We start from the raw sequence: 19,514 nt of genomic DNA on the forward strand, positions 1-19,514 counted from the left end.
TTAAGTGGGAGGTCTGAGAAAGGCAGCGGCAGCACTCAGCAGGACACCTTATTAGCCGCGTCATCGCAGTTCATTCAGGCAAGCCATACCAGTGTCACCAGCGTTCCCACACAAAGACAAAGTTCTTCACACAGTCTATAAACATGCTTTCCTGGCCAATTCATCCTGACTTGACACTGCTGAAAAGAGGGACTTGAGGGTTTTTGTTGCTTTTTTTTTAGCACCACAATAACATAACAAAATAAAAACTGGCAGCTCTGCCATGCAGGATGAACGGCAGAGAAGGAGGGACACCGACACACTGCTTGGGAAGAAACAACCAAATGCCAAACCATATTCCATTCAATGAACACATTTTCGTAACAAAGAAATGTTTTTAAGCAAGTATGAGAATATCCATATTTCTCATACAACTTCTGGGGTAAGAAATTACATTTCCACAATCTCTAGATTTTGTTACATTATTCACACAGAAGAATTAAAGATGAAAACTACTTTTACAATAAAATATGGCTTCCGACATACAGTGCTCTTTCATAAGATAAAGAAAATCATGAACAGCCACAAAGAGAACAGATGACAGCTCAGTCGGGGTGCAGCAATCACTTCTCAAGATAAACCACTCATCTTGGTTACTGTAAAACTAAGCACAGCTCTGGACCAGAAGTTGTTTTGCTCCAAGGTCAGTAAAATCAACACTGGCTGATGTCTTTGCCTAAAAGGGTGAGGCTCTTCCAGGCTCTGGGACTGCTGGGCAGCCTGGCACAAGTTGGCACAAGCTGGCACAAGTTGGCACAAGTTGGCACTAGCTGGCACAGCCAGGCGCCCACAGGCCTCCCACAGGCAGCGGGGAGTGAGGGGGCAGAGGGGCCTGCGTGGGCTCACAACAGCCTGCATTTGCTCGGTCAGGCTCTTGCTCCAGAGAGGAATATCTCAAAAGGAGTAAAATAAAAGCAGAGAGCAACCTGACCATCCCACTGTTGGGAGCTAAGGGCTGGTATGAAAACAGCAGAACGATGGATAGAAAGGACACGTGCACTTTTGTTTCCGTAGATCTACACTGCTAGAGGTAATAACAACTTCTGCAGTGAATTTTGTTGGAAAGGCCAGGAACGGTGACACTGAAATCTGTCTTCTACAACCACAGCTGTGTTAGGACACTGAAGATCCAGACACTGAAATGTTATGTTTTGGCTTACGCAGAAGCAGCCATGAGTTGCAGCATGGCCTGTGAGATTTATGTCATTCCTCTCCTCATTGCTCTTTCCATTACAAATTTTAGTTAAAAAGATCATCTACACATCCACACCCAAGAAGTGGCCCGTGTGGATTTCTGCAAGCAACGGAAACCTCTCCACAGAGGCTTTCTGGAGGGCTTCCAAAGACAGGACCGTGTCTCCTCTGCACATTCCCTTCCGCAGTGCAGGCAATGGCTGCTTGCTGCACTTTGCACTCCCAGGCCCATACTGAGGAACAAATTGCAGAAAACACCATCAGTTCCTTAACAGAAGTTACACGGTGACTGCCTGAGTGCGTCTCAAAAGATCCAAGTGCCTTCATTGGCATACGTTGGGTGTAGTAGCACTGTCATTAGAAAGATAAACTTTATAATATTCTGGTGCCCTGTTCTTTCTGATATAATAGCTCAAACCTATTAATAACACCAAACATCTCAAAAGGTCAAGCAGCATACAGCAAGATGAAAGGGAATTGTCAAAAAGCTTAGGCAATCATCTTAGCACTCAAGGCATTTGCCAGGGTTGTTTAACTAATATGTGATGTTCACTTTTAATTTCAATATAGTGCCATTTGGGCAAAAATGTTGTATTTTTTAATTAATTACAATGTCAGCAGCTATTAAGATTAAAAGAAAGACCACATCAATAATAAATAGTTAATCCAAAGAAAGGATTACAAGAAGAGCAATAAAAATCAATTTTTAGAGCTGGAAAATTGTGACTTTTTCCTTACTTGACTGGTATTTTCATTATATTGATAAAACCATGATCCTACCCGACACTGACATTCGCCTAATGAAATAGCAGCCATGTATAATGATGTAAGTACTTATCAATTTCACTACAGGAGAATACAATTTTACGGTGCTGCCCCTACATCACAAAGAAATATTCCTGTTCTTCAACTGATGTAGAAGAAAGCAAAAAGAAGAAACAGAAACTGCATTTCTTTTTGAATCTTCTTTTACTTTACCACGGAAGACTTAGACTCTTTCAGATAATCTTTGAATCTCCTCAATGATTGTAACTCTTGTTCATCAGCAGACAGCAGATAACTGCCGTAATCTGCATGGAGACGGACACACAGCAATTATTCTTTACTGCCCTACAAGGCCTGGATGTGGTGGAGTAAAACAAAAACCCTGTGTTCGCTTGGCGTCAAAAGTGCTAACAGCAAGTCTCAAAACAACAGGGATTCATGGCAATGGCACACTGATCCTGGAACTCACTGCAACTGGGAAAAGTATTTCTGTGACAATTCTAGAAAAATTCAGATCAGAGATGCTGCATAGAGTCCTATGCAGTTCACCAGGGGGAACTGTTGCAGAATGGAATCTTGCCACATTTATATCTCGCCAGAAATCCCACCTGACTTGCAGCAGGCACCTTTCCCAGCCTAGCCTTGTGGGGATGCTTACATGGGGGGCAGAGGTAGGAGACAGGATGTCAGCCACGCCATGCCACTGCCTGCTGCTAGCGACAGAAACCAGCACGCATCAACTGCTTGCCTGGGGAGCCAACTAGACTCAGATGGGCTCTGAATCAGTAATAGAAAGAACGCAGTTCTAGAAAGGGGTAACACAAATTATGAGAAACACAGGAAGACTTCACTTGCAAAGGACTCAAAAATGCTCAAATTAAAGAGAAGCTGACCAGTACCAAATCTGACAAATTTTTTAGCCTGGGCGTTTAACCCCTTGAAAATCATGCTGCAGTGGACAACTTAACAGAGGAAACAAAGGGTGACATGACAAAAATATCAGAACTGCTAAAGGTAAGGGAAAAATCATCTTTTAAATGATTGAAAAAAATCAGTGCTGCTATCACTTGATCAAAGAAATTCTGATGGATAGCAGGATCAATTCTTTTCAGAGAATCATAGAATGGATTCTTTGGCTGAAGTAAGAAACTGAACCATCTTAGATGCAACTTAAACATTGATGGAAACATAAAGAAGTTTTAATTAAATGTGAAACAGTTACAGCTACTGTGGATGCATAAAGAGCTTCTGCAAAGCCCATCTACAGATACTTCAGCTCCTGTTCAGGCACATGGACAAGTAGCTAGAAATGCTGTAACTTGCAAATGGTTATTTACTCGTTAGGCAGAATCTGTCTCTTTACAGAACACAAAACAAGAGGACAACAACCATATTCTCAGTGATCCAGCCTTCCTATGGGAGTAAAAATGATGAAAGACGGTTATTCACTTTGTGTCCGCAGAGTGAAATGGAAGCAGAATGGAGCTCTTTCAACCATTTCTCCGTTTTATAACTAGCAGCTCATTGCATCATTTTGCAGTGAGCATTCAGTGGCTTGTAAATAAAATCACAATAGCAATTTATTTTCATTTCTCTGCAAATGAATAAAAATTGGATCAACAGCCCATATAGATTCTTTCTAATTGAATCACAGCTATCCTGTAAGATTATATGGCTATACAATAGAATATCTCAAAAGGCACAAACCACAATGAATGTTGATGTGTGTCACCTTTAGCTAGAGACTAATGACTGCTCTTTATGTAGCCCCCAAATCTCTAAGGAAAAAAGTGTAGTATAAAGAGAAATATAACCTAATAAGCACATGACACACCCTGTACATTCTTATATAAAGGCATTTTCAGAGAAAAATCTTCAATTGTCTCCTAAATCACACAGGCTATCTCGGGGGTAGTATCTTGTCATCCCACATCTAGCCTGTCGTTACATCAGTTGCACTCTATCAGAGAGGCATGGTAGCCAGCTGAGAAGCTATTAAAGAAGAACAAAATCCTTATAAAAGATGAGGTGAAGGCTTACATTCCCACCAAAGGCGGCCCTAGCTCACAGGCATTTTTGGCAGTTGTGCAATCTGACAGTAAGGCAGTGAATTTGTATTTGTGAAAGCTATTGTTGAAAAACCCTCCAAGAAACCTCATAGCTTCTTATTTTCAACATCACTTCTGAAAGCTACAACTTTGGTTCCATTAGAAAGGCAAGGTGAAGTGTGACTTCACATATTATCTTTTTTTTTAATACACCCTCCTGAGTACTGAAATTTCTTGAGCATTCTGGACCTTGGATTGCTGATTCTCCAATTATGTATTTCCTTGCAAACTGGTTTTGCACAGATTTATTTTTGACATAAACATATCTTTAATTTATAAATTGAATAAGAAACACTGCAAAGGCTTGCCACAGTAGAATCACAGAATGGTTTGGGTTGGAAGGGACCTTTAAGATCATCTACTCCCAACCCCATGCCATAGGCAGGGACATCTCCCTCTAGACCAGGCTGCTCAAAGCTCCATCCACCTAGTTGTTAATAGGAAAAAAGAAAAAAATTAAGAAAAAAAAAGCCCCAAACACAAAACAAAATTAATTTTCTGTAAAAAATATAATCCAAATCAAATTCAAAGGGTGTTTGTATAAATAGGAAGAACTTTGTTAAATTTCTGACGTTGCGTCAAAAGCTCAAGCCAATAGAAAAATAAGCAAGAAAAAGCATCTCTGACTGTATTTGACAGGTCGAAAGTAACAACGTAATTTTGCTGGATTTACTCCTTAAAGAGCATATTATACAAACACGCTAATTTTGAGGGTACTTAACCTTAGTTTAAGGGGGGGAATGACTGAATATTAATGAGGTGAGCCACAGGGTGCTTAATGAAAAGCTGCCTTTCTGAATGTGATCTAGGGTTTAAAACCTTTGTTGGATGACATTTGGATAGAAGGTTTATTTGCCCTCAGAGTGCATTCTTTCGGAATACATAAGGTATTCTCTAAATGTTTGAAGATACATGATTACAGAGACTTTTCACTTGACATTAAAAACAATGTTGGGAAAAAAAAAAAGTCAAGAAAAAAAAGCAGCAGGCTACTCCTATACTCCTAGAATCTTCTCAAACGACCCAGATCTTTAGAGTGAAGTTTTCTTTTGCCTAGAAACCAAGTGGCTTTTCTTTTGCTCATTCAGCTGCTAGTTCTGGGAAAAGCCCAAAGAGAAACATTTAGATTGGAGGGGTCTTTGAGAAGATGTGACAGTTGACTGATGAGCATCCATAAAATGACAAAGAATAGTTGTGTGGAGTCGGTGCATCACATTGCCTCTCCCTGGGAAACTAATTGCTCTGAATTGTTAATAGTAACATTATTTTTCTGGCAATCATTTCTTTTGAATACCCAAAATGAGCATGAAACAGCTCCTTTGACCGGACATAAAAGTTAAATGTCCCAATGTTGATCAAATTAACTTCAGCTATGTGACAATGGACTATATTTGTGAGAAAATAATGAAGGGCACAAAGGGGAGCTTTATGCCAAGATTTCACAGTTGTAATGTAAAAATGTTTCTGTTGAACTAGGCCAGGGAACATTTCAATAGGAAAACAGAAGAGCACTGTCACTTTCTTTAAAAAAAAATCGTTTTATGGATCTGAATGCTCTGGATAATTTCAGGAAGTTTATATGGCTGGCACACCAACAAACATCGTATCACGCTGACGTCTCAGCATCCCCATTCTTAACGAAATTTTCCAATTCTTTTAAAGAACCTTCTACGGTCTCTAATTAATCCCTAACCAGGCTATTAAATTCAGCAGACACTTTTCCCTGGTAAAGGACCACACAACTAATACAGAAACATAAATGCTAATTAATTAAAGCAGAGATACAAAAGACTGAAATTAAATGCAACATATATTTCCTTTTTTAATCTTATCTGCTGTTTAAGCTGTCTAACTTCCAAAAATAAAAAGACACAAGCAGTATGCAGGCAGAGCTAATTGTACATGTGAATTACCCAAGATGGGCCTGGAATAATTGTTACGGGCTGTGGGTTTTCTTTTGTTTTGTTCTGTTTTTTTTTATAGAACAAGGAAACAAGTGTTCTTACTCTGATTTAGAAAGCACGCGCAGTTTTGATTGCATTTGCATCTATCTGGAACAATGTAACTGACTCCAGAGAACTTATTTTGCGTTTACGTTAGTGCTGACACAACTCATTACAGAGACTAATACTATACACCTGCCTCACATATGCATTTGTAAATATCTCACACATCTTCTTTACTGTTTGGCTCAGCGTATCCCTGCAGTCGTCCCCAAAGTGTTCTCTTAGCTATCTTGTTTATTTTCTGATTTCATTAAAGCTAAAAATTCGTAACACCACAACAGATTTAACCATTTTACTCTCAAAATACATTACTAAGTTATCAACAGCCTCACCCAGAAGGAGCCTTTAATGACAACTTTAAACCACTTGCGCGGTGCTTTTTTTCTTTTTAATTTCTTTTTAATTTCCCTTTTTCTCTAACCCCCTCCTCAGTAATTTAGAGATACTGCGAAGCTTCGTGCTGATGCTTTAAAAGCTTGTCCTACAGATGCGTTAATAATTAATAATTTTGAGAAACCAACTTATCTGACGATTTGAGTCGTTAAAGTCATTCACACGAGCTGTATTTGCAAACTCTCTTGTTTTCTGTGCATCAAATTGCGATAGCTTTTACCTTACATGAAAAGGCTGTTCTTAATTCATGTTTATGAAGATGCCGAGTGAACAGAGCTGTGCTTTCACTTACTCCCACAGTGACCTAAATCAACTGTGAGAAGGTGTTTCTGCTTCATTCAGTGAAGGTTTAGCTCATTAAACTGTTTTCCTTCTCAGTATTGTTCTCTGGGTTTGAACTGCATCGCTGTTAAATGCTCTTTAGCAGTTTAAAGGCTTTGAAGGAAAAGACTTACCAGTCTCTGTTTTTAACAGCACTAAATCTGCATTATTAGTTCATGCAGATAAGGGGATTTAAAAGCTCAGCTTGAAACCTCTCCCTTCAGTATTTATCTGACACTGCATAGCTCCAGTAGCTCAGCTGGAAATGTAGATCTATGAAGCTTTAAAGAGAGATTAAAGCCAAGAAAAGAAGTACTTTTCCCCCTATAGACGTTCTCACTTTCCCTTTTCCTACTGTCTGAAGGAGTGATGGCAGACAATGGTCAAAGATGGTTCCCAAAACCCTCTGAATGGGGACACTGTTGGTGGTAGCATTCATTTAAAGTGAGCTTCAGTGTATTGTCCTCCCCAATCAGCAGATCAGAATAGAGTTTGCTGGTGGCTGCCAAAAGGTTAGCAATGCCGATGAAAGGGGTTTCCCATTATTCACTGCTCTTACAGAACTCCCCTTTTGTGCGAGACAGCCCATCATTTCACTACGGAGGTCCGGATCTGCGGCTGGCTGCTCTCTCAAAATGAACAATTCATCTGAATGCAAACTCACAGTAGTAGTGTGCAACCTAAAATTGAAGGTTTTCTTTTCTAAGGACAGGGAAGTAGGGGCAGTTTTTGGCAGTGTCACATTTTAACGATATACCATCATGACATTTTTGACCCACGGCTGACACTAATGCTACGGTCGTATTACCTTACTGCTTCCAGGGCATCGTGGGAGGTCCAAAGCTAAAATTAGCTAATGGAGCACACTGTATGGTGTAAACAAGTGTGTAGTAGGTAACACATGAGTTTTATACCGGTTTACTAAAGTCCCCTAGTGTGCAAAGTGCAAAGCATAAGAAAAAGAGAGCAGACCAATGGAGGGGGGGAAAAAAGGTCTTTCTCACACTGATATATGCTGTATGTTACGGAACACACAAATCTGTCTCTCAAACTACAGAACCTGATCTAACTGCAGCTCTGTCAGTTAAGTACAAGTTCTTTTACAAATCTCTCCTTGCTACATATTTACAAACCAAGTGCTGCTGTGTTCTCTGATGATTTGAGCAGCCTGTACAAGTGGTATCACAGAATCTCAGACACAAGAGCACGTAGACTGAATAACTCCTGTTCATCCTTTTATCACCATATCCCAGAAGTGAAAATAAATGCCTATTTTGGAGAAATTCCTACTTAGCCCTCTGCTGGAGTACACAGGAAAAGCACTTACTTGTATACAGTGGGGAAAAAACAGCATCTTCTGTTCAACTATCTGCCTGCCTAACTAGGCAACACTTTGAGAAAGAAGTGGCATTTCAGCAGATAGAAAGCGACCGAAAAGGCATTTATACTATATTCCACATTTTAGAATGTTTTAAAATAAATATTTAGATAGGGAATCACAGAATCCCAGAATGGCATGGCCTTCTTTGTCCCTCTGCCCACCCCTGTGTCAGCCCAGCCACCCAGAGCCGTGCCCAGCCCCACGTCCAGATGGGACAGGAGATCCCAAGGAGGAGATCCCACATCCCCCGGATCCCTGTGCCAGGGCTCAGCCAGCCACCCAGCACAGCAGTGCTGCCCGTAGGCAGGGGAGCTCCTGGGCTGCAGCTTGTGCTCGTGGCCTGTGGGCCTGGCCCTGGGCATCACTGGGCAGAGCCTGGCTCCATCTTCTTTGCACCTCCCCTCAACGTATTTATCAACACCGATCAGATGTCCCCTGAGCCTCCCTTTCTGCAGGCTGAAAAACAACAGCATTACACTCACAGATATTTTACAGTGTGTCAGTTTAGTTCAGAGGCAGCGCTACTTTCCAGGCTCCTGCAGGAGACAGCCAGGAAAGTAAACAGTGATTTGTGGTGGGAACTCCCTGAAGTGTTGCTGTGCGTACTGCACGGAGGAACGGCTGCAAGCGGAACGTGTCTGTCCTCTCAGCCAGGGCCTAATTCCGGCTGAGCAGTGACCTCCCCCAGTCCCAGGCCTACTCCCTCCCTCAGCAGCTCGAGGCACACAGGGCTGGGAGGTGGGCAGGACTCAGCGTCTGCCCCAGGGCCCAACTCCCCTTGCAAGGCAAGGGCAGCAGGGCCCACTGCTGACCTGAGCCTGGCCATGGGGAGCTTTCAGAGGCCAGCAGGCGCCCGTGACTCCTCTGTCTGGGTGGCCCTGTCATGCTTCATGCCCTGGGCCCCCTGGGCTCAGAGAAGTCCCCATAAAAATCACGGGGAAGCGGCAGCCCAGGGTACAATGTGATGTCATAACGTCACGACGGCTATGCCAGCTCTGCTCAGACCAGGCCTCTGTGATCCCCAGGTTGGGTGTGCTGCTGGGTCAGCAGGGAACGGGACAACGTCATGCTGCCAGAGCATGAGATCCACACACCAACTAGTGAGTCCCAAGTGCAGATCAACCAGCGTTCATCAGCTTTTTGTTGCACAGATCCAAGTCCCTGTGTTCAGTTCAGTCAGCAAATTAGCACGTGCTGGAATCTATTGCTTTCTCTGTTCTCACTAAAGCATGCACTGTTCTTAAATCCCATGTTAAAAAGCAACACTTTTCCACATCTAAGCAGATCTCTAAGAAGAAGAGATGCACATAGAATAATGACATGGAATCCTGAGAAGGGCAACAGGTGTGCTGCCAGGGAACGCAACTTCCAAAGGTGCACATCTGTGTACTTTGTGACTCAAAGACAATCAAACGTTCAGGTAAGGGAACACAATGAACAGAAAAAACACACAGTGCCCTGCTTTTGTTTTTCCCAGTCTAAGCATCATCTTTGGCCTTGGAAAGCACTGTGTGCCAGGTGTGTACTGTGCCTTCTTTTAAGCTCACTTTCTCGGGCACACATGAAGTCAAGCAGTGCCTCATCAGAGCAGTACCTGCTTACATTACCAGTACATGTATGCCCATGCAGAAAGCATCTTGTCTTACTTGAGACAAGAGGTCTTTTTTCTAACTTTATAATTGCTGAATAGGGCAGCTGTAAATTCTGGGGGTATTTTTGGGATTGTTGAACACATCATTCTCACTATAGTAGCACCCATCAAATGAATCAAATCTGTAACACTGGTATACACCATGATGGTATTAATAATAGTGATGACTGCATGCAAACACTGTCACCACTTTAGAAAGATTAGGCACCCACTGCGCTCAGCTAGAATTGAGACTGAAGCACCAAAAGGGCTTAATGCTGAGGGGGCTGGAGCTCATGCAGCATGAGGAGATGCTCAGAGGGCTGGACGTGTTCATTTACAGGACAGGCAGACAAGGGAGGCTCTGTCACCTGCGTGGTTACAGAAAAGCTGCAGCCGGACTTTCAGCAACATGAACTAAAAGATGAGGGGCAATGGATACAAATTGCTTTGAGGGAAATTCTGAATGGATATTAGGGAAAACAAAGTCACAAAAAGGATGGTCAAACGCATTAACAGGTGCCCCACAGAAGCTGTAAATCACTGCACGTGGAACTATTCAGACTCAGCTGGGTAAGCCTAGCACAGCTTGACCCAATGTTAACGTCAGTGCTGCTCTGAGCAGGAGGATGGATGAGACAGCCCCCAAAGGTCTCTTTCAATCAGAATCTCTAAAATCATGGAGTAACAGACCATCCTGAGCTGATAGGGACCCGCAGTGGTCACAGAGCTCAACCCCTGTCCCTACGCAGCACCATCCAGACCCCACATCTGAGAGCAGTGTCCCAGCACTCCTTGAGCCCTCTGGGGCAGAGCCTTCTATCAATTTCTAATTTCTATTATGCTTTAACTGAAAACACAAAAATCAGCTTTATTAGACGCCACGCAGACTAAAAATAAGTTAACTAACATGTTATAAAAACATCTACTTTCTACTTTCTACTAAGTTCTGGTGACCTTAGAGAGATTCTTCAAACTTACTACTTTATTTTAGAAGAGCAATCGTTATAAACCGATCTGTAATTGACACTGTGTAGAAAAGTCTCACATAGTCTATTTTCAGTTCACAGAATAAAAATCTCTACGTTTCTACATGTCCCTTCTGGAACATGTTTTATAAACTGTTTATGAAGAACAAAGATGATAGAGAGAGGCCAATACATACCTATCAAGCACATAGCCAAGAGCCTTATGCCGTATTCCTGAGTAAACCGATGGGCTTGTTTCCCAAGCAATTAAATTGGAAGCATCATGGAAAAGATGAATGTTTACCAAGTCAAAGGCACTATGACAAAAAAAAAAAAAAGGAAAAAAATAAAATGACTCAGGATAAAAGAAAAAAACATTTGTTGCATTCAGCAAAGCATTCAACACAGTAACAATGTATTTTCCCTCACACTCCCTTAAGATTTACTCACATAGACTGTGCAAATTAAGCTATCACCAGACAATTGTCAGTAAGAATCATAAAACTTACGCCAAGTCATTCACAAATAAAACTGCATGTAGGGTTCTGCATAAAATATGCATAATATGAAAATGAAAAGCTTTCTGTCTGTTACAGTCTATGGAAATTGAGCAGCACTCTCTCACTAAAATGATTAAAACCCAAAATTGAGTGTGAAAAAAACCAACTTCAAGTTTATACGTTGTGGTTAAACACCTACCAAAGCTGCGAAGTGAACAAAATGAAAAGCTACTGATACACAATTTTGCTGACATTAAAGGCTGAATTGTGTAACTGCAGCTCCTCCTCAGCCCCTGCACACAGAACACCAAGACAGCAGCGGTCAGTCTGCACGGTACTTCCAACACGGAAAAGGACATCTGGAGTTCAGCTCCGACTGTGCTGCATGATGAGGAACCGGTCTTGGAAAACAAGCAAAATTTGTAAAACGTCACTGCTTTGCATTCTACCCTGAAAGCAGGAGTACTGACCCGTCCCTCGCTGCTTGCACGAGGCAGTGGGTGGGCAGCAGCCCGTTGGGCCCGGCCACAGCCCATGGCTGCCCCACACAGCTGCTGGCAGGTTCTGGCTGGGAAGCACCGCGCCATCCTCTGGAGCAGCCGGCAGGAGCTGAGTGCTGCCCTGGAGTCCAGCCATGGACTGACATGGAGCCCTGAAACAGAGCGCACTGCTGCTAAGGAAGTTTGATGGATATGGAGCTGGGTAGGGGAAGAAGAGAAATAGGGGCATGCTGGAAGTTCATTATTAATCGTTGAAACCAACTTCAAGCCCCTGTGAAATAGAAATCCTTCCTCTACCCTCCTGCATAAAAGCTGAGTTGCCTCCTGTGATCACTGCATGTCCACCCTATTTTTCCAACCTCTTGCTGTGAGGACTGTTTATAACATATTCAGTATTAAAGCATACATCCTTTGACATGGGGACTGGAATTTGCTACAAGATTGCACAAGATTTGGCTGATTTTGGCTGATAATGGCATTTGTAAGAGGAATACCACAAGACTGACAACATACCTGCATACAACTGTATTCTTGTACCTTAAATCACTTCACACAATCCCACTTTCCATTGAGGCAGAAAACCTTCATGCAGAAGGAATTTTCTGTTATAATCATGCTCACATGGAGAAATGTATTATTTTCATCATGTTAATCACACAGTAGGTATCACTCAAGGTGAGCTGACAGCCACTTGGAAGGCAAGCTGTCCTACTGAACTTCAGTTTTCAACTGCTCACAGATAGGACCCACTTGAGCAGCAAAAAGAAATCTGTGCAACTGTTACACCCAAGCTGGCATTCCGGTTTACATTCTCTCTGCTTGTGACCTTTTGTATCCTAGATACCTGGTGTGTGCTTTCCAAAATGACACCATCTCACTGTTTTGTGATTAAGCTCTTTTGGCCAGAGTAATGAAAATAGAAAACCTTGAATACTCTTGGCCCACAGATGTAGGTAAACAACAGCCCTTCCTAACAGCAAGATCCTCCCCCCCAAAAATGAGAATGTGGCACGTTCCATCAGATCCTACGTGCAAATTACTGCTACATGCCAAAATTATGGCTACTGTTTCAAAAAAAATTTTTTTTTATAGACTACAACAGAATAGTTCAAGGGTTGTCAGCCCAATCAGGGCATCTCCTCAGGGCAACCCAAATGTTAAGAGCACGATACTGAGGGCACTGTCCAAATGCCTCTGGAATACTGGTGAGGCATCAACCACCCTGCTGGGAAGCCTGTTCCTAGCTTGGTCACTCTCAGAGTAAGGAAGTTTTTCCTAATGCCCAGGAGCAGCTTTGTGTTGTTCAAAAGGCTTTATGCTCACATACAGAAAGAATGCCAATAAAGACAAAAGTAGCCAGTTCTTAGATCCGAAAAAACGTTATGGGAAGAGTAGAAGCAAAATTAAGTTGCCTCTGCTCCAGCAAGGGCCCTGTCCTGCTGGCACAGTTCAGCTGGATGAGGTGCTCAGACCAGACCAGCTCTACGCTCTCTGTCCAAGAGGCACAGCACTGTCTTTGTCCGTGGGAGCTGAGGTGAACGCCAAGGACAACAGGTCCGCCAGCTCCCCTTTGCAGGCAAACAGTTTCTTGGTTGCCCTGCCATGGACCCCTTGGAGCCATGCTGATCACCACAGAAATGCCACTCAGTACACACTGCTTTTCCAGGTGCTGTGTTTTGTGCATATACCCCCTTAAGGCAGAAGCAAGACAATGACTTGTGAAGAGCTCTAAAACCATGCACTCTTCACCTCAGGCTAAGCTACGCACAGAGTTACAACTAGATTAAGCAATGAAAGACAGTCTCATTTCTCTCCTTCACTGCGGACCACTATTTGGGCTCAGTCCAGAGCCTTCCAAGGATTTCTGGCCTTTTCTTCCCAGACACATCCACTGCACACCCTCTCAGCATCACCTCTCTTCCCTGGCCTTCCTGTCCGCTTCCCCAGTGCTCAGCAAGGTAAATCACAGATCAGCTCCAGCATGTGATAGACTACTTTTCCTGGGATTTCAGGTTTCAAAAACAACTTTTCCCTTTAGAGCAGAGAAGCACTGGGTCCCAATAAGATGCATCCCAGAGTCGTAAGGGAACTGGCTGATGCAGCTGCCAAGCCACTCTCCTTGATGTTTGAAAATCGTGGCAATCAGGTGAAATCCCTGGTGAGTGGAAAAAAGGTAACATCACACCCATTTTTAAAAAGGGTAAATAAGATGACACCGAGAACTACCAACATGTCAGTCTCACCTCTGTGCCGGGGAAGACCATGGAGTAGATCCTCATGGAAGCTATGCTAAGGCACACAGAAGGCACGGAAGTGATACAGGAGAACCAGCATGGCTTCGCCAAGGGTAAATCCTGCTTGACCAAACTATGGCCTTTAATGGTGGTGTCTGTGCATCAGTGGACAAGGAAAGAGCCACTGATGTCATCTATCTGGACTTCATTAAGGCCTTTGACACATTATCCCAGAACATCCTTCTCTCCAAATTGGAAATACAGATGGGTGAACTATCTGATTGAGAAAGAACTGGCTGCAGGATTGAGTCCACAGAGCAATGCTCAATGGCTCAAAGTTTGGATGGAGATGGCTGATGAGTGGTGTTCCCCAGGGGTTGGTGCTGGGGACAATACTCTTTAATACCTTCATCAGTGACATCAACAGTGGGGTCGAGTGCACCCTTGGCATGTTTACTGATGACACTGAGCAGTGGGACGCAGTCGACACACCAGAGGTACGGGATGCCATCCAGAGGGACCCAGACAGGCTGGAGCAGTGGGCACTTCATGAGGTGAACGCCATGAGGTTCAACAAATCCAAATGCAAGATCTTGCTCCTGGGCAACCCCAACTACCAATACCGGCTGGGGGATTAAAGGATAGAGCACCGACCTGCCGAAAAAGACCTGAGGGGGTAGTGGTGGAGGGCAAGCTGGACATGAGCCAGCACTGTGCCCTTGCAGCCCTAAAGCCAGCTGTACCCTGGCTGCATCTAAAGAAGCACGGCCAGCAGGTCAGGAGAGGTGAATACGCCCCCCTACTCTGCACTGGCGAGGTCCCACTTGTATTACTGTGCCCAGATGTGGCCACATTGCTGGCTCATGTACAGCTTTCCATCCAAAATGGAAAGCTTTCTTAAATTCCTTCCATTTCTTAAAAAGAAATCTCAAGAGTGCCCCTTAAATTCCCTTTAAAGAATTTCTTAATTCCTCATTTATACTAACAGTAAGCTCATGAAGAATAATGGATATGAAAAACCTGGATTCAGAGAGGAACTCAACCAGGGCAGATCACCAAGTACAGGAGGAGGAAGAAGAGGGCAGTTTTCTGAAATAAGGTAACTTCCTTGCTCTTCTGGAAACCCTCTGCTTCTTGCACAAGGTACATCCTATAATGATGCTTCCCCAGGCAGTTAAAACCAACAGCTCCCTTCAAGAATTCGCACAAAACTTGCCTCTTCAACTTGCCCTGAGAAGCCTTTGAGATTCTGCTGTATATCATGTGGATCACATTCATAGACTATTCCAAACAGGAATCTACCACCATATCTCACCTCATTACAGATCAGAAAAAGCTGTGAGTCTATTCATTTTTATTCCCAACACACCCTTGTGAAAAGTAAGCATGGTATATTAACTGATCTGAACATCTGGCCATAGACTTCTCCTTCCAGAAAGTACTCTTTTTATTTTTTTTTTACTACCAACACGCAACAAAACATTTACTTTAGATCTAATCATGAAGAGCTTCATTTTTCTTTTTCTCATAAATGCCTAGATTTATTGTTTTTTCCTGCAAATAGAGAGAATTCTTGTAATGTAAGAGAAAAGGCCAGATTAGCAACTGGTGCCTCCCACAGCAGTAGGTCTCTGCTGGCGGAGTCATGTGTCGTGTTATATGGATACAGAAAAATCAACAAGAACTTAAATTATCCAGCAGCTACCTGTTTGATTTCTAGGTCAAAAGAAAGTCTGTAAAGGGCAAAAGATTGCTGCTCTCCCATTTTTCACAATTTTTTTTTGCTTAGTCTAATAAACATGCTTATGCAAACAAGCAAGAGCACTCAAGACTTGAAGATCAAACTTGTGATTTTAAGACATGAAAAAACTACAGGGGGAATGGCAAAGCACTCTATGGTCATTTGTGTTAAGGTGACTATTACAAAAATAAGCAGTAAAAACCAGAACAACGACTAAACGGTGAAAAACTATGGTCAAATTTCCAGGTGGGACAAGAGAAATTCAAACTATCTGTGGGTTTGCTGAACTCTCCTTGTGTGAAGCCAAGGAGAATATTCATGTCCTCTCAGTTACAGTTTTTGCACAATCAGCTACTCTCTCCTACATACACTAATACTAATATTATTGTTATTACAGATCTATTTTCAAACACAGACAGTAAATAGCTTCAGTTATATGAAATAGACCTCCTGTCAGTACTAGCTGGTACTTCCAAAAAAAGTCTGCTAGCACACAACAACATAAGGATGTTCAACTTCTGTATTCACACAGTTATCTGCAGCCCTCAACTCTGACCTCCTTAAGGTTTGTTTAGGCTGCTGGATAATCCCAAGAGTAAAAATGTTTGTTTCTTCTCAGGTTTTCACAGCACATCTTATGTGGGACGGTTTTCAGGCAGGTTATATCAAACTCACTTGATGGGTTATTTCTGAAGCAGTCCATGAGCACAGAGATGCAAAGCGTGCCACCTGCTCTCTGCTGCACCCTCCTCAACTCTGGTCGGTGAACGGTGGGATGCCAGGCCCTTTATTTTACTCTGGGATGAGAATAAGCAAGCTCACAGAGAACAGGATCGTGCCTTGGGCTTAAACTGGGATTCCTGACCTGAATATGACGAATAAAAGTTCTGTTCCATTAAAAATAACATAGTAGTAACTGGTGTCAAAAAGCTGCATTCAGTAAAAGTAGAGACCCTCCACTGGCTTCAATGGAAACTGGATGGGGTCTTAAATGGCTGGCTTAAAGAGCTCATAACGAGCAGGAGTTTCCCTGATAAACCCCAGAGCAGAGGGCTGCACCTGCCTACAAGCAGTGTCTGAACTGGGCAAGATGCTGCAGACTGTTGGACTCCCTGGGGGGAGGGCTGGGATCCCTTCAGCTCTGCACTGCGACTCCACATCCTGGACTCGGTCACAGGTACGGAAAGGTCTTGATCATGTTTGGTCAAAAGACTGCTTATGAAGTAAATTGTCCCATGCTAACTGCACATGTGTGTCAATATTAAAATCACATTTGGACGTGCCTCACTACAACTTAGAGTGTTGTGTGCTCAATAAATAATAAATTCAAGTAACTGCTTTGAAACGAATTTACTTTTTGTGTATATGAACATCTTATTTGAGACAGCTGCTGAAAAAAAAAGCATACAACACATACAGTCAGAAAGAAGTTAAAGAGGCAACGTACCAATCAGTAATACACCACCTTGTTCGAATGAAACCTTTTCTGGACCACTTGCACTGAAAAATAAGCAAATAAGAATCAGTTATCTTAAGCAAAGGATTACTGTGATGAAAGATATGTATTTTCACAGAGAAGCTAATAAAACAAAATTAATCCACACAACGAATCTAAAAAGCACTACATACTGACCAAGGAAGCTTGCAAACACAAACAGTTTCTCACAAATTCTGGAATTATTTATATTTTTGGTCCTGCAGTTCAGTTGCAAATTCACGAGTAAAATGCATACAGACCTGGGTATTGTTTACAGATGAAAGATAACCCATCAATAAAGCTTTACAACTATATCGATGTTTGCCCTAAACTGGTGAATTCTTACTGTCTCTGCATAAATACTTCTGCTTCTTTGTAATTTTATTTGAACTGTAAAATCTTATCATAGATCTACATCAAATCAAAATGAAGGGGATGTGCTAGAAAGCTATTTCTCCTGCTTAGCCAACCAACCTAATATTTCTATAAAAGTTAAAGGGAGTTTAAATAATGGTAAAATATTACATTTATCAACACTGCAACATCCGCAAGAAAGCCACAAATCAGCTCCTGCCAGGGCACCTGCCAGTGTACTTCTGGAACAGTAAAAGGATTTCTTCAGCACCACTCCTAAGCCATGGCCATAAATTACAGCCTCCCACAGAAAGACATGATTCTGCATCCTATTTATTCACAGTTAACAATGGATGTGGGGCTAGGTGAATGTTCTTCAGTAATGAATATTGCACCAGACAGACCTAAATAATGATGCCAATGATTTTGTAGCAAGTCTGCAAGTACTTATGACTTACAAGCATCAGCCTTAGCAGAGCACTCCTCAGAGTCGGGGTACTGCTCCCTACGCTTCCACAGAATGGCCTGGGTTGCACAGGAGCACAGTGCTCATCTTGTTCCAACCCCCTGCTGTGTGCAGGTCACCAACCAGCAGCCCAGGCTGCCCAGAGCCACATCCAGCCTGGCCTTGGATGCCTGCAGGGATGGGGCATCCACAGCCTCCTTGGGCAAAAATAGACTTCTCCTAAGGCACTGACAACAGCATTCAAAAGAGACACCCCAGTTCTATTTAGCAACCTCATGTGAACAGAAGTCCTCATGGAATTTCCAGGTCCAAAATCCTGCTGAGATAGCCAGCTCCATCACAGAACCCAAACGGTTCATCCCACAACCACCATCAGGTAACAACAGTTCTCATCTCCCATCTCCTCCCCTCCTTATGCACAAACAGTAACAACAGAAACCACCTTGGTTTCTGTAGCAGCACTCAGGATGCTCTTACCACAAACCTGCTCCCTTCACCAGCACTGCATTTGCACCAAGACTATTGTCGCATTCCAAATATGCTTAAGAAAACTTAAAAATGTTTATTTTACTGAACTCATGCTTTTGTTCTTGAAAGCTTGAATATGAGAACTACTTACTTATGTGCAGTTTTTCTATCCAAACCCAGAAAAAAGTGCAAAATTACTGGTGGCAGCTTATTTCACGGGCCACACTCAACTACAGCGCTCGTCACCTTGGAGAAAGCGCTCCCTGCATGCCACAAAACTGAGAAGTAAAAAGCTGTCCACAAAATCTGACAGTTTAACTCTAGGTGCATTTACGCACTACAGATGTTGGGGAACTTGACACCAGTATTTGTCGCTTCCAGCGCTAATTTCAGGATGGCCTTTCTGCAGTGTGAGCCCACCCTGCACATGTGGCTGCAGCCCGATTTTACTGCCAGGTCTGAGGAGAGCCGCAGTCTGAGCGCCTGGCTGTGGTGGCCCCAGCAAAGGAGGTTTGAGGCGCTTCCACAGGGATTCATCATTGCAATTGCTACAGCAATGGACTGCACAAGGTGGTCCCCTCAGCACTGCGGAGTCCAGGCACGGTGACTAACAGCAAAGTACTTCATCTTGCTGAACCCATGTGTTATTTGATACCGTGCAGACACACTGAACAGCTTTCTTCTCTTACCTCTTTACTTACAGTTGGCTTGCAGTGTACTCACAGGACGTAAATAAGAGGGAGCAAAACAGATTAACAAATCTGACATTAATTATCTGATGCGGACTGAAATAAATGGTTTTTGATGAGACTTGGTGTGAGAACCTCAGTTTGCAAAAATTTAATGTTTTTGACTCGTTTAATGAAGTTGTGCTTCATCTTCCTATCCATGGCCTCTCTCTTTGGACAGAACTCCAGAATGTCAAGAAACATTTCCTTCTGTTTTCTTTAGAGACTTCATATTATCTTA

General features: G+C 42.8%; 1 protein-coding gene across 2 annotated transcripts in view; it reads right to left on the reverse strand.

Moving 5' to 3' along the window:
- Positions 1–19,514, reverse strand: part of INPP5A (inositol polyphosphate-5-phosphatase A) — a 210,240-nt gene that overhangs the window by 71,163 nt on the left and 119,563 nt on the right. For both annotated transcript variants that reach the window (XM_052677065.1, XM_052677064.1), the window contains 2 exons: positions 17,228–17,280; positions 11,003–11,122 (listed from right to left, as the gene is read on the reverse strand). In XM_052677065.1, coding sequence (XP_052533025.1) covers positions 11,003–11,122; positions 17,228–17,280 — 173 coding nt within the window. The remainder of the gene's footprint in view (positions 1–11,002; positions 11,123–17,227; positions 17,281–19,514) is intronic.

The sequence above is a fragment of the Tympanuchus pallidicinctus genome, unplaced genomic scaffold (genome assembly GCF_026119805.1).
Source record: "Tympanuchus pallidicinctus isolate F22 unplaced genomic scaffold, pur_lepc_1.0 scaffold16, whole genome shotgun sequence".
Taxonomy (NCBI): Eukaryota; Metazoa; Chordata; class Aves; order Galliformes; family Phasianidae; genus Tympanuchus; species Tympanuchus pallidicinctus.